Below are 15,429 nucleotides of genomic sequence, written 5' to 3'. Positions count from 1 at the left end.
TAGCCCTAGTGGGGTGGAGTGGGGTGAAGGAATCAAAAAAGGCTAAAAGGTAGAGATAAAACAATGGAAGGAAATACATTTAAAATAATGAAAATAGGTGGGAAAAGAAAAATCTATATAAATTATTGGAAAAAACAAAAAGGAGGGGGAAAAATCAGAAAAGGGGTGGGGATGGAGCAGAGAGTTCATGATCTAAAATTGTTGCACTCAATATTCAGTCCGAAAGGCTGTAAAGTGCTGAGTCGGAAGATGAGGTGCTGTTCCTCCAGTTTGCGTTGAGCTTCACTGGAACAATGTAGCAAGACAAGGATGGACATGTGGGCATGAGAGCAGGGTGGAGTGTTGAAATGGCAAGCGACAGTGAGGTCTGGGTAATGTTTGCAGACAGAATGAAGGTATTCTGCAAAGTGGTCACCCGGTCTGCGTTTGGTCTCTCCAATGTAGAGGAAACTGCATTGGGAGCAATGAATGCAGTAGACTAAGTTGAGGGAAATGCTGCTTCACTTGAAATGAGTGTTTGGACCCTTGGACAGTGAGGAGAGGGGAAGTAAAGGAACAGGTATTGCATCTTCTGCGGTTGCATGGGAAGGTGCTGTGGGAGGGGTTTGAGGTATAGGGGGTGATGGAGGAGTGGACCAGGGTGTCCCGGAGGGAATGATCCCTGCAGAATGCCGCCAAGGTTGGGGGGGGGGGGGGTGTGAAGGGAAGATGTGTTTGGTGTGTCATCATGCTGGAGTTGGCAGAAATGGCGGAGGATGATCCTTTGAATGCGGAGGCTGGTGGGGTGATAAGTGAGGACAAGGGGACCCTATCATGGTTCTGGAAGGGAGGAGAAGGTGTGAGGGCAGAGACACGGGAGATGGGTTAGACACAGTTGAGGGCCCTGTCAACCACCATGGGTGGAATACCTTGGTTAAGGAAGAAGGAAAACATGTCAGAGGAATGTTTGATGATCTGCTCCTATCACTGCTTGCTTGTCCCTACAACAACACCCCCCTCCACTTCTCTCCCCCCCACCACCTTAAACCAGCTTATATTTCACCCCTCTCCTTGTAAAGAAAAATCAGTTCTGTTGAAGGGTCATGAGGACTCGAAATGTCAACTCTTTTCTTCTCTGCCGATGCAGCCAGACCTGCTGAGTTTTTCCAGGTAATTCTGTTTTTGTTTTTTATGTCAGAGGAACTGTTTTGGAAAGTGGCATCATCAGAACAGATGCAAAGGAACTGAGAGAATGGGATGGAGTCCTTACAGGAAGCGGGGTGTGAGGAGCTGTAGTCGAGGTAGCTGTGGGAGTCGGTAGGTTTGTAATGGATATTGGTGGACAGTCTATCACCAGAGATTGAGACAGAGAGGTCAAGGAACGGAAGGCTAGCCCCGCCCTCCCTCTCTCTGACCCCGCCGTCTCCTCGGGATCCGCCCCCTCTCCATGAGCCCGCCCTCCGCCTCGCCCCACCCCAACCACAGCCCCGCCCATCTAGCTCCGCCCTCCCCTTCTGACCCCGCCCCCGTTCCTTTAGCCCCCCGCCTCCTCTCGGTGATGGATCCGAGCGGGGACCTGAGTCCGGGCAGTTCGGAGAGTTCGCGCCGCGGCCTCGGGGTTGAGGAGCGGGAGGCGTTGGAGGAGCGCCCGGCGGTGGCTGCCGCTGGTGAGGGTCGCTGGCTCCGCGGCTGCATGGAGCTCCCATTGCTGGGGAGAGGCGGGGCCGCCGGGCTCAGCCCGAACATCTTCCCCCTCCTGTTCGACTTAGACGGGAGGCTGGTCAGGGAGTCTCAGTTCAGGAAACTCATCTTCAAGGAGGGTGAGTGATGGCCACCAGGGCCGAGGAGCCCTTGGGGGGAGTGATGCCTCCTAGGGATGAGCAGCCATGGGAAGGCTGAATGCCTTCCAGGAATAAACGGTGTGTAGGAGAGTGATACTATCCAGTGCTGAATAACCCATTGGAATTTGATGCCTTCCAGGGCTGACCAACCTATGGAAGAGTGGGGCTTTCTAGGAATGTGACGTCTTCCAGAACACCTCATGGGGTGTGATTCCTTCCAGGGTTGAACAGCCAACCCAGGGGAGATCAGGAGTGATGACCTGGAGTTGAATAATCCCCAGGAATGAACAGGTCCCCTTAGGACCTGTGATGGGCAGTAATCCGCACTGTAACCACCTCCCATCCCACCCCACCCCCCAGGTCAGGGCAGCCCTCCTGTGACAGGATCCTCAGGGGATCAGGAGAGTGGTGATGTGATATGATGTCACCGGAAGAGGCATTTGTCATTCCCTCTGCCTGGGACAAGGGGTCGTGGAGGATCAGGGGAGGAGATGGGTGAATGATGTCTGCCAGGTAAGTTGTATCCCGTGGACAGGAATTGCCTAAGGCATGGGAAAATGAGTGGATAATGAGGACTGCATGTTCTGAGTAGTTGCTGGCGGTGTATGTAATGAGTGACTAATACAGTGATATTATTTGCTCTTGTGTGCAGATGTGTTATACAGGAGTGGTAGTTTATTCAGGGTAGTGTTGCAGCCTTGTGGCTTTGTGGTGATGGTTACAAAGCTAAAATTAAAGGAAGGCTTCGTTATTTCTGTATACATTAGATCGAGCAAATGGTTAAGTTTGCCCTCACTTTTCCCTGATTAAGGGTGTGTTTCCAGTGCACTCTCAAAGTCATAGCCATTGTATGTTTGAGTATTGAGAGTCCAGATGCTTCTGCTTGATAAAAACAAAAAACTGCAGATGCTGGAAATCCAAAACAAAAACAGAATTACCTGGAAAAACTTAGCAGGTCTGGCAGCTTCAGCGGAGAAGAAGAGTTGACATTTCGAGTCCTCATAACCCTTCAACAGAGCTTCTGCTTGTGATTGCAATAGATTCCAAATGCAATCACTGGGCGTTAGACCTGCATCAGCTAGTGAATAGGCTGAATAATCCAGGTACTGCCAGTGTGAAATAGGTTTTACAGTATGGCAGTGTAGTATGACTGCTCCTGTTTGTCACGTGAGCAACTCTTCACAATGCTATTCTAAACCGAAAGATCTGCATTTGTAAAGTGCCTTTCACAATCTCAGGGCTTCCCAAAGCACTTTACAACCAATGAAGTACTTTTTCAAGTGTAGTTGCTGTTGTAATGTAGGAAATGTGTCAGTCTCCTGTTTGCTCTCTCACGTACTAGTGAGGGACTTTATAATAACTTTGAACTAACAGTCCAAAGTTTTTAAGTGACATGCTGTGTGCTGTTTCTCTGTTTTTAATCTATAATGTGCCGTACCATTCAAGCAACAAGAGTTCATCAGCTAATATGCCAAGATTACAAGATGCCCTAAATAAAAACAGAAAATGCTAGAAAAACTCGGGTCTGGCAGCATCTGTGGATTTCGAGTCCAATATGACTCTTTGGAACCAGATTACAAGATTTCCTCTTTGGAAACCTGAGTGGATATGATTTTCTTTGTGAGCCTAAGAGACTATTGTACCTAGAGCAATGAAGTATTGCATATCAGGAGAAAATGAACAAATTGGATCTTTTCTCTCTTGAAAAGAGAAGGCTAAGGGTGACCTGATAGAGATCTTTAAAATTATAAAAGCGTTTGGCAAGAGTTGACAGAATGAGAGAGTGTATCTACTTGGTGAGGAATACCAGAACAAGAGGCCATCAATGTAAGATAGTCACCAAAAATCCAATCGGGAATTCAGAAGAAACTTCTGAGATTGGTGAGAATGTGGAACTCCCTACCACATGCAGTGGTTGAGGTGAATAGTGTCAATACATTTGTGGAGAAACTAGATAAGTAGTTGAGGGAGAAAGAAATAGAGGGTTTTGCTGATAGAGTTTGAGGAAGAAGGATGGGAAGAGGCTCAAGTGGAGCATAAATGCCAGCATGGACTGGTTGGGCTGAATGGCCTGTTTCTCTGTTGTATATCCCATGTAATTTTTGCAGTTACCAGGGATGTTTGTAAGGGTGATTTCCATTTATTTTAGTGGTGTGACAAACATTGCTTATACACGTTTCTGCTGGTCCCTAGATGGGTTACACTGCGGTATCCAACCCCACTTCTGCACTTTTTAAATTATTTCTTCAGGTTAGTCACAAAGTAAGCCACAAGCCAGAAATTCTTGCAGCAGCTTCACACTTCTAGCCTGTTGTCAACCAGTGTGGCTGGAAGCTTTGAAACTTCCACACTTGCAAGAGTGTGTGTAAAGCAGCGAGCTGTATATTTTAATAACTAATATGGATCTTTTCTTCTTGACAATTGACTTTGACCTAACACAGCTGTTGGAATACTGAGAGGGCTGGTGCAAAATTGGTTCTGCACTTGCTGTGATTTTAATCCCTGTTGTAGCCTATGTAGAGTAAAATTCAGTAAATGGGTAAAATTATGGCAAATGGATTTAGTGTGGGCAAATGTGAGGTGACCCACTTCAGACCTAAAAGGGATGGATAAGAGGGCTTTCTAAATGGTGATAAGCTAGAAATGGTGGAGATCCAAAGAGACTTGGGGGTCCAGCTGCACAGATCATTGAAATGTCATGAACAAGTACAGAAGATAATTAAAAAGGCTCATGAAATACTGCCCTTTTAATCTCGCGAAAGAAAGACTTGTGTTTATATAGCTTTTCACAACCACCAGATGTCTTGAAGCACTTTACAGCCAATGAAGTTCTTTTTGAAGTGTAGCCATTGTTGTAATGACCAGAATACAAGGGGGTACCAGTCATGCCTCAGATGTACACAGCCCTGGTTAGACCACACCTGGAGTAATGTGAGCAGATCTAGGCACCACAACATAGGAGTGATATATTGGCCTTAGAGGCAGGGCAGCATAGACTTACCAGAAAGATACCAGGACTCCAAGGGTTAAATTACAAGGAGAGAGTAAACAAATTAGCATTGTATTTTCTGGGAATTAGATTAAGGGATAATTTGATCAAAGTTTTCAAGGTAGGCTGGAAGCAAGAGAAGTAGAAACTGAATAAATAAAACTAGTGTGGGTAAAGTAACTTGTAATCCTTTAAAGATGCATCTCTCTGTGTTTCTGACTGAGTGGCGTGTAGATAACGTAGCTTGCGACTGACAATATGTAAAAATTTTGTGCTTTCTCCACTGCTCGTAATAATGATGGTAGTTGGAATATGTTGACAGAAGGATTTGTCTGGCAGCAGATGGGTTGGGTGCTCTGTGTTGACAGTGTGGTAAATGATAATTTATTCATGTTTGTTGCTGGATTTGAGCAGAAGCATTCCTCCTTGTAAGAGTCACATCTGGGGAAGTTCACAATTCAACATTTTATACACAGCTGAGCAAAGATTCAGGTGTTCCAACTTTTTGAACATTCCTATGAAACTAAGCATTATCAAATCATGGTGTTGTTACCGCTGTAAAGTCAGCTATGAGTCGAATGTATAACATGGTAACAGACGATTGGGTCCTTCAGGTGTTTATGCTCCACACAAGTGTCCTCCCACCCCTCTTCAGCGTATCCTTCTATTTCTTTCTCTCTCGTGTTCTTATCTAACTTCCCCCAAAAATCATTTATGAAACCTGGATGACAGGAAGACAGCATCAGATGTGGAAGAACGAGGAGCTGTGGTAGTTTTGGGTCAGAAGAGCAGCTGCAAAACCTAACTTTTCCTGCTTTTGTGACTTTGGTATAACCGATAGAGCACTGCTTCTGGCTTCCAGTTTTCTCTTGTGTTTTCTGCTGTGCAGCATTAAAGAAAGCCCTACATTTCTATAGCACCTTTCATGATCTTGGGGCTTCCCAAAGCACTTTACAGCCAATTAAGTACTTTTGAAGTGTGGTCAGTGTTGTAATGTATGAAACACAGCAGCCAATTTACACAGCAAGATCTCTCAAACAGCAATGTAATAACCAGATCATCTGTTTTAGTGATGCTGGTTCAAGGAGAAGTACTGGCCCAGGACCAGGGCCAGAGTTGGGGGGAGGGGGGAAGGGGGTTGTGGGGTGCTACCCTGCTCTTCTTCGAAGTTTAGATCCACTTGATCGGACAGGCGAGGGCCTCAATTTAACTCATCTGGAATACAGTACCCTGATGGTGCAGCACTCCCTCAGTACTGATCACCAAGTGTCAACCTAGATTTTGTGCTCATGTCTCAGGTGTGGAGTTTGAATCTGTGACCTGACTCAGGTGAGAGTGCTGCCCAGTTGTCTTCTTATCGTGTCCAAGGACAGTCTATACATGGCCCAGCCAGAACTGGACACATTTTTGCACCTTTGTTGTTGAATTCGGCAAGCTCTGCAACAATGCAGGGTTCCTCTAGCGATAGGCATTGCAGGAGATGTTGCATAGTCTATGGCTCAGTTCCACATTCACAAGTTGTCGGGCTGGTTGTATATCCCCATTTGCTTAGTGACACCTTTGAACGACCTACACCAGTCCTAAACAAAAACAGAATTACCTGGAAAAACTCAGCAGGTCTGGCAGCATCGGCAGAGAAGAAAAGAGTTGACGTTTCGAGTCCTCATGACCCTTCGACAGATAAGTCTGTTAAGGCACTTCCAGGTTGCCCAGTTGCAATTAGCACCTGGGGGAAGGCTTTCATCCAGTAGAATTTCCATCACTGGGGGTTGTTCGAGACTGGCGAGCCGTTCGTTCCACAAGGCGATGCGGGCTTCGGATGGGGTTGATTGTAATGGAACAACGCTGTTCATGAAACTCTTCCTTGACTTTAGGCGGCTGGGTGTAGGTGTATGACCATGTAGAGGGTGCCTCTCATCTGATATTTGACCGAGTCACTCTTTCTTGCTGGCTACTGTTCTTCTTATATCAGGGGAGCGATACCTGCCAGGATATATAGGCTGTTGGTGTTGGTTTTAAACAACCTGTGATAAGCCGGCAGCTTGCATTCAGAACAGCATCCATCTTCTTAGCATGAGTAGATCTTTCCCAAGCAGGGCAGGTGTATTCGGCAGTGGAATAGCAAAGAGCAAGTGCACTGGTTCGCAATGTTTTCGAGCTTGCTCCACGTTTTGTGATGGTGAGCTTATTCAGGATGTTGTTTTGTGTGCTCACTTTTGCCTTTGTCTTTTCGATGTGGTTCTTGAAGGTGAGGCATCTGTCAAGGACTCCTAAGTAGATAGGATGCACACAATGCGTCAGTGTTGCTCCACACCAGGTTACTTTAAGTTGGCGTTTGGCTTCACAGTTTCTGAAGTGGAATGCATAAACTTGCGTCTTTGATGGGTTTGCGCGAAGGTAGTTTTCTTCATAGTAGGATGTTAGTCCCTCCAAGGCCTCAGAAAGCATTTTCTCCACAGTGTTAAAATCAGTGCTTTGGGCAGTGACAAATAAGTCATCAGCATATATAAAATGGCCTGTGACGCCGTCTATAGGTTGGTCATTTGTGTAAATGTTGTACAGCAGCAGTGCAAGCACGCTTCCCTGAGGAAGACCATTCTTCTGAATACGCCACCGGCCCAGTGAGAGACACTGATGTTTAAAGTGTGTGAAATAAAAGCAGGAGCTCCCATCAGCTCTGAGAAAGACAACTTCCATTAACGTTTGAGATTTCTGACAATAGTTCTCCACTTGAAAGTTGTTTACTCCTTTTCAAATTGATTAGAATTCTTATGCCAGTGTTTCTTATTTTCTTAGTACTTATTTCCTTGCTTGTAGCTTGCTTATTTTAACAGCAACATGTAAAAGTATGGTAGGATAAAGTTAACAGATTTATTTTTGCGTTTCTCAGTGTGATAATCTTGTTTCCATGGTAGTGGAGTGCAGGTGGCTACTTTCTGTTGCCTCCCTTCAAGTTCCCTGAACCTCATGGATTCCTGTAAAATAAGTGCAAAGAGAGATAACAGGGCCTGGGAATAGAGTGGGCACATAGGTTACTTCCGAATGACAGCCTTGCTTGGGATGGCATTGTACTCAAAAAGAGCAAACTTCTTTCAACTGCTGTCTGTTATAGGGCAGGCTAAAGGGTGGAGGGAGAAACCCCTGGGTGGAGGGAGAAACCCCTAGGTGGAGTTAATGGTCAAAAGTAGAAAGCAAAATGATGTATGTCCTGAGCAGAGCTGTAGAGTTAAACTGGGGAGGATACCTGTGTTAACGACGGGGGGAGACATTGCTTTCAAGTATATTTGTTTTAAAGGTTCTGCACCCCGCTTTGTAGAATGTTTCTGTAGCTCAGTGTGTCCTGCAAGAACAATAGCTGTGCCTGTTTTCAAATCACATTTTGCCCAGTATTTTTTAGTAAATAAGACAACTTGTGCAAGAGCCATGCGATCTCATTGACCATGCGACCCTTGGCTATAAGAAAGAGTATACAGCCTTATTGTAAAAGATGTGACGAAACAAATGGCCATTTGTTTAATCAAGTGATATGATTGTGCAATGTCCTGATCTTTGCCGGGTGCTCCGATTGCAGGTTTATGATACATTTCCACAGTTACAATATTGAAAGAAATAAGAACCTAGGCATTCCTAAAGCGCCTCCCATGATCCCAGGACATCCCAATGCAATTTATAGCAACTGAAGCATTTTTGAAATGTAGACATTGTTGTAACCCTCATCCTCATTTTCAAATTCGCCCGTGCCCCCCATCCCTCCCGAGTGCCTGTGCCCCCCTAATTCTGACCTCTAGTACATCCCCGATACTAACTCCTCCTGCCTTCGGCTGCCTAGGCCCTGAGGTCTGGAATTCCCTCCTTAAGCCCTTCCACTTTATCCCTCTCCGTTAAGCCACCCTTTAAAACCCACTTCTTTGACAAAGTTTTTGGTTATCTGCTCTAATAACTCTCCAACTCTTAGAGTTGGACTTGTTTTTGTTGGCAGTGCTGTAGGTAAATGCCTTGAAACATTTTCCTATGTTAAATGCAGGTTGTCGTTGAGTTGTTGGGACCGTGTCAACCAATTTGTGTACAGCAAAGTGCCAGTTTTAGTGAATGATCTGTGATGGATAAATATGGGCCAGGACACTAGGGAGATCTCCCTGACTCCTCTTTGGAATAGTGCCATGGAAGCTTTTGCATCCAACTAAGAGAATAGATAGGACCTCACTTTAAAACCTCCCAACAGTGCAGCACTCCCTCAGCACTACAGTAGGAGTACCAGCTGCTGCAGTGGGATTTGAACCGGCACTTTCAGACTCGAGAGGTGAGAGTGCCACCCACTGAGCCACAGCTGATTGTTGAATGTTCCATAATTCTCAGTAAATAAATTATATTCATTTTTTTAAAATATGGAAGTAATAGATTTAAACCTGCTTTCTGCTACAGTGAAGTAGACAAATCTTTACGTGACCTTAACCTGCTTTCGATAATACTCTGTAATCTTCATTTGAAAGGCTTTTACACGAGTGAGCAGACTACAAAACACACTGATTCTGAGTAAATCTTGACTGTAACCAGGCAAATGGAGCATCAATATGCATCTTGACATACTTGATCAGTATTAGTCCTATGTATGTATTGTCAAGGCATTTTGTGTAGTTATGGTACTCCAGAGGAAAGCCATATGTGAATATGTATGTGAGCATATGGCATAGTGAGAGAGCTAATGGGTTGGAATGCTTTCTTTCAGACACCAGTAAGACATTCTCTACTGTAGTCAAGTCATCTCGAACTGAAATAGTTTTATAAATGTGGAGCTGGTGTCATCCCATAAATGAGTAATATCATTTTAGTAGTTGCCGCAGCCTGTTTGTGTGCACTTATAGAATGATACCACTCAGAAAGAGGCCATTCAGACCATTGTATGGAAAGAACTTTGTATTTGAAAGAACAATCCAATTAGTCCCATTCCCCTGCTCTTTACAGTCCCACAAATTTTTCCCCTTCTAGTATTTATCCAGCCCCTTTTTGAAAATTACTATTTGAGTCTGTTTCCACTACCCTTTCAGTGCATTCCAAATCCTCGCAACCCTGTTTTTAAATAAAATCTCACTTCCCCCTGGTTCTTTTGCCAATTCCCTTAAATCTGTTCCCTCTGGTTACTGACCTTTTTGCTACTGGAAACAGTTTCTCCCTTGTCCAGCTCCCTTCATCTTCCTTGTAGGTGAAGCCATAGGTTATTGAATGCCATCCTGTTTCGTGAAGCTGTGAAGGCCCACAGCGCTCTGCCACCAGTCTCTCAATGTCAGCCATGGCTCAGTGGGTAGCAGCCTTACCTCGGAATCAGAAGGTTCTGAGTTCAAGCCCCACTCCAGGGCTTGAGCTCAAAAATCCAGGCTGACACTCCCAGAGCAGTACTGAGGGAGCACTGCACTGTAGTAGGTGCCGTCTTTCATTGAGGTCAGCTCTCTTGGGTGAGTATAAAAACTCCCACAGGCACTATCTTGAAGATGAATAGGCGAGGTGACCCTCAACCAGCAATACCAAGACAGGTTATCTGATCATTATCACATTACTGTTGTGGGATCTTGCTGTGCACTTTGCTTTTGCATTTCCTACATTGCAAAAATAATCGCATATCGAAAGTGCTTCATTGACTTGAAAAGTGCTGTGGTAGGTGCAATAGAAACTTAGGCACAGTTGCCAAGGTAACCCTGCCTTGTAACGCTTGTGGAATCTCGCCATCATTTCTTATTGGATTTGGTGAAAAACTAAAAGCAGTTCCCCATCTCCTGCCTGGGGGAATGAGGGCGCAGGGTTTAGAAAGCAGTTTGTTAATGTGTGTGGAGCTGGCCCATTTACAATTTGACGTGTGCAAGATCACTGCAAGACAGACAAAAGTAGTGCCAACAGAAGTCAAGAAAGCTTATTCTAATGAACGGCATCGGCGGAGAAGAAAAGAGTTGACGTTTCGAGTCCTCATGACCCTTCATGAGGACTCGAAACGTCAACTCTTTTCTTCTCCGCCGATGCTGCCAGACCTGCTGAGTTTTTCCAGGTAATTCTGTTTTTGTTTTGGATTTCCAGCATCCGCAGTTTTTTTGTTTTTAAGCTTATTCTAATGTTTGATTTCTTCCAGTTTCTTCTACCGTTAAATTAGAGGAGAGAAAAGCTGCTCGATTCAGTACTTATGTAATTTGGCCTGAGGGAGTTTGTCAGAAATATGCATTTTAAGAACGCACTAATTGTCAGTTCTGAAAGGATGCACTGTAATTCTAATCCTTGTACACAAGGCCTGTTCCAGGCAGAACTGTCTATTCATAAGGACAGTGTACAGCATTGTGTTGTGATTAATGTTTAGTCCTCCCGTTATGGAATCTGTTATAATGAACAGCAATGGCTTAAAACTCGTGAGTCTTTGATAGACATTTGACAAAGTGAGAGCTGTCTTCTCCACATCATAAAAAAGATTCTGTGTTAATGTATATGCTTTTCAAAGTTTAACTGGGCTGCATACATATATGTGCATATAATATATATATATGGGGAAGCTTGTATTTAGAGGGAAGCTGAATAAGCACATAAGGGAGAAAGGAATAGAAAGCTATGTGGATATGGAGAGATGAAGTAGAGTAGAAGCAGGCTCTGGTGTTAATGTTATGGTAATTGTGTTGTTAAGGTTAAGTACAAATGGGTGGAGGGTATTGATTGACACAAATATCTTGGACACATATAAAGAGAGTCTGCTGGGACACTAGGTTAGTAGGTAGGAGACAGACATATGTAATACTGCATTCTGTAAATAAACCAACTATTACGAAAAGGATTTGGGTCTAGTTTCATACTGTACCATCTGGCTTGGGATCCATTTATCATTGCGTGGAGCATAAACACCAGCATATTCAAGAAGGGCCGAGTGGCCTGTTTCTGTGCTTTAAATTCTACCTGATTCTCTTTTTTTATTAAATTTGTTAGCTGCTTCCTGAAAGCCAGTTGTTTGTCTTGATGTGGGCAACAATGAGTTAAAGCAATACAATAATTACTTTCCAGGGATTGGTGCACTGCTCTAAGGTTAAGTAACCTGCCTTGGGTTGGTTGGCAGAGAAGGAGATCATCAAGCATTCACTCCATCTTTGAAATCCTGGTTGCCTGTGAAGCTTTTAGATGTTTGATGTCACTGGTTGTTTTTGAGATAGTTACTTGACATGCAAGTTAGATCTTATAATGTCAACTTCAGGCATATTAACCTGAGAAGTTTAATTATTTAAAACCATCGATACTCACTTTTGATCTGGGTGATTTGAAAGCCAAGTATGCAGGAGATGTAAGTGCAGCTGGCTTGCCATTCTAAAGCTTCTTGCTCTAAATGCTTGGTTGGTTCCACTTCAGTGGTGAGGTACGATTACTGAGGCAGGAACATAATTACATTCTGATCTTCAAAGACGCTGTTAAAAGTTTCTAAAGAGGACAGTTCAGTGTTTTTGACAAACTTATTTACAAAACAGTTTCAATTAGTATATAAGTTAAGTATTTTTGGACTTTTTTCTTGCTATATTCATTCTGTATGTTTGTAACTATAAATATTGTAAATAAATTGGACTTGTAGTTTTAGTCTGAAAAATATGATCCTAAGATGGTGTTCATCTAAGGAATTGAGTGCATTGTGAACAACCTAGGCAAGTTCTAACACAGTATCTCAGTGGTCGTAATAATGAATTGTCTGCTACACTTCACTATCAACATCTTGCCTAAAGGTGTCAGTTTTATTAAGTGGGTGAGTCTGTCAATAGAAAGTGAACTTTGATGCAAGCTTGAATAGAGTGAGTTAGGAAATACCCTGAATTATAAGAGTTCATGGGAAGATGGGGATGGAATGAGATTTTCATTTCATTAAAAAATTAGGCTGCCTAAGGACCTTTGCGACCCCATCAGCTGTGGCTCAATGGGTGGCAATCTCACAACTGAGCCAGTAGGTTATGGGTTCAAGTCTCACTCCCACAAAAACTTGAGAGCAAAATCCAGGCCGACACCCCCGAGATGCGCTGTTGGACGTGCCGCCTTCGAGGCAAGACATTAAACTGAGGCCCTTGTCTGTCCTCTCAGATAGATGTAAAAGATCCCACAACACTATTTTGAAAAATGAGTTCTCCCCAGTGTCCCTAGCTGATATTGATCTCTCAACATCAGTAAGAATAGATGATCTGGTTGTTATTATTTTGCTATTTGTGGAATCTTGCTGTGTGCAAATTGGCTGCTGTGTTTTCTATATTACAACAGTGACTACCCTTCAAAAAGTATTCCACTGGCTGTAAAGCACTTTAGGACATTTGGAGATTGTGAAAGGGGTCATATAAATACAAATTATATCCTTTTTGATACAATGGAAGGTAGAGTACATAATAGAATTTTTCTTAAACGTTCTGGGTGAAAGATCTCCAAATCCATTTCAACCCGGCATTTTCAGCAGCTGCAGTTCAGTTCAGATTAAATATGAGGGTAAACTAGCCAGTAATATAAAAGAAGATTGCAAGAGTTTTTTTTAGATATATAAGGGGTAAGAGAGAGGCAAAAGTGGACATTAGGCCGCTGGAAAATGATGCTGGAGAAGTAGTAGTGGGGAACAAAGAAATGACGGAGGAACTGAATAGGTATTTTGCGTCAGTCTTCACAGTGGAAGGCACGAGTGACATCCCCAAAGTTCAAGAGAGTCGGGGGACAGAGGTGAGTATGGTGGCCATTACCAAGGAGAAGGTGCTAGGAAAACTGAAAGGTCTGAAGATGGATAAATCACCTGGACCAGATGGATTACACCCCAGAGTTCTGAAGGAGATAGCTGAAAAGATATTGGAGGCGTTAGTGGTGATCTTTCAGGAATCACTGGAGTCAGGGAGGGTCCCAGAAGACTGGAAAATCACTAATGTAACCCCCGTTTAAGAAGGAGGTGAGGCAAAAGATGGGAAATTACAGGCTGATTAGCCTGACCTCGGTCGTTGATAAGAGTCCATTATTAAGGATGAGATTTCAGAATACTTGGAAGTGCATGGTAAAATCGAACAAAGTCAACATGGTTTCATCAAGGGGAAGTCATGCCTAACAAATCTGTTAGAATTCTTTGAGGAAGTAACAAGTAGGTTAGACAAAGGATAACCAATGGATGTTATCTACTTCCAGAAGGCCTTTGACAAGGTGCCACACAGGAGGCTGCTCAGTAAGATAAGAGCCCATGGTGTTAGAGGCAAGGTACTAGCATGGATAGAAGATTGGCTGTCTGGCAGGAGGCAGAGAGTGGGGATAAGGGGGTCCTTCTCAGGATGGCGGCCGATGACTAGTAGAGTTCCGCAGGGGTCAGTGTTGGGACCACAACTTTTCGCTTTATACATTAATGATCTAGATGAAGGAACTGAGGGCATCCTGGCTAAGTTTGCAGATGATACAAAGATACGTGGAGGGATAGGTAGTATTGAGGAGGCTGGGAGGATGCAGAAGGATTTGGACAGGTTAGGAGAATGGGCAAAGAAGTGGCAGATCGAATACAACGTGGGCAAGTGTGAGGTCATGCACTTTGGTAGGAAGAATAGAGGCATGGACTATTTTCTAAATGGGGAGAGAATTCAGAAATCTGGAGTGCAAAAGGACTTGGAAGTCCTAGTTCAGGATTCTCTTAAGGTTAACTTGCAGGTTGAGTCGGTAGTTAGGAAGGCAAATGCAATGTTGGCATTTATTTTGAGAGGACTAGAATATAAAAGCAGGGATGTGCTGCTGGGGCTTTATAAGGCTCTGGTGAGAGCACAGTTAGAATATTGTGAGCAATTTTGGGCCCCGTATCTCAGGAAGGATGTACTGGCCCTGGAGAGGGTCCAGAGGAGGTTCACGAGAATGATCCCAGGAATGAAAGGCTTAACATATGAGGAACGTTTGAGGACTCTGGGTCTATACTCAATGGAGTTTAGAAGAATGAGGGGGGATCTGATTGAAACTTACAGAATACTAAAAGGCCTGGATAGAGTGGACGTGGGGAAGATGTTTCCATTAGTAGGAGAGACTAGGACCCGAGGGCACAGCCTCAGAGTAAAGGGAAGACCTTTTAGAACAGAGATGAGGAGAAACTTCTTTAGCCAGAGAGTGGTGAATCTATGGAATTCATTGCCACAGAAGGCTGTGGAGGCCAGGTCATTGAGTGTATTTAAGACTGAGATGGATAGGTTATTGATTAGTAAGGGGATCAAAGGTTACGGGGAGAAGGTGGGAGAATGGGGTTGAGAAACTTATCAGCTGTGATTGAATGGCGGAGCAGAGTCGATGGGCCGAATGGTATAATTTCTGCTCCCATGTCTTATGGTCTTATGGTCTTATAGTTCCAGAAGCAAACCTGAAAGCACCATAGTGTTACCAGAAATGGTCAATTTACCAGCTCACTCAACCACAGGGAGTCTCAAACATCACCCATACATGTCCATATATTGTAGCCCTGCTACCCATTGCTTTCTGCCCATTAATTTTAGATGGATATAAACATGTCCCTGTGGTTTTTCCAATGAGAGCCGTGTTTGAGCAAAGCTTTCCATCAATCGTGTTAACTCAGAAGATCGACGCCATTGAGCAGTGCTGACTATTACAACCTGTGAAGGTCACAGCTTTGATCTC

The 15,429-nt window shown here is 44.0% G+C and overlaps 1 protein-coding gene across 3 annotated transcripts in view; it reads left to right on the top strand.

The window, feature by feature from the left end:
* Nucleotides 1-1,531: 1,531 nt before the first annotated feature.
* Nucleotides 1,532-15,429, top strand: part of si:dkey-238d18.4 (TBC1 domain family member 17) — a 61,162-nt gene continuing 47,264 nt past the window's right edge. For 2 of the 3 annotated variants that reach the window (XM_041185577.1, XM_041185576.1), the window contains exon 1: nucleotides 1,532-1,799. In XM_041185577.1, the coding sequence (XP_041041511.1) occupies nucleotides 1,538-1,799 (262 nt within the window). In that variant the 5' untranslated portion in view covers nucleotides 1,532-1,537. Of the gene's footprint in view, nucleotides 1,800-2,298; nucleotides 2,334-15,429 lie in introns of those variants that run through there. The other variant, XM_041185579.1, reaches the window with a different exon arrangement.

This window comes from Carcharodon carcharias, chromosome 4, assembly GCF_017639515.1.
Source record: "Carcharodon carcharias isolate sCarCar2 chromosome 4, sCarCar2.pri, whole genome shotgun sequence".
In the NCBI taxonomy this organism is placed as follows: domain Eukaryota; kingdom Metazoa; phylum Chordata; class Chondrichthyes; order Lamniformes; family Lamnidae; genus Carcharodon; species Carcharodon carcharias.
This window is presented reverse-complemented; position numbering and strand designations above follow the sequence as displayed.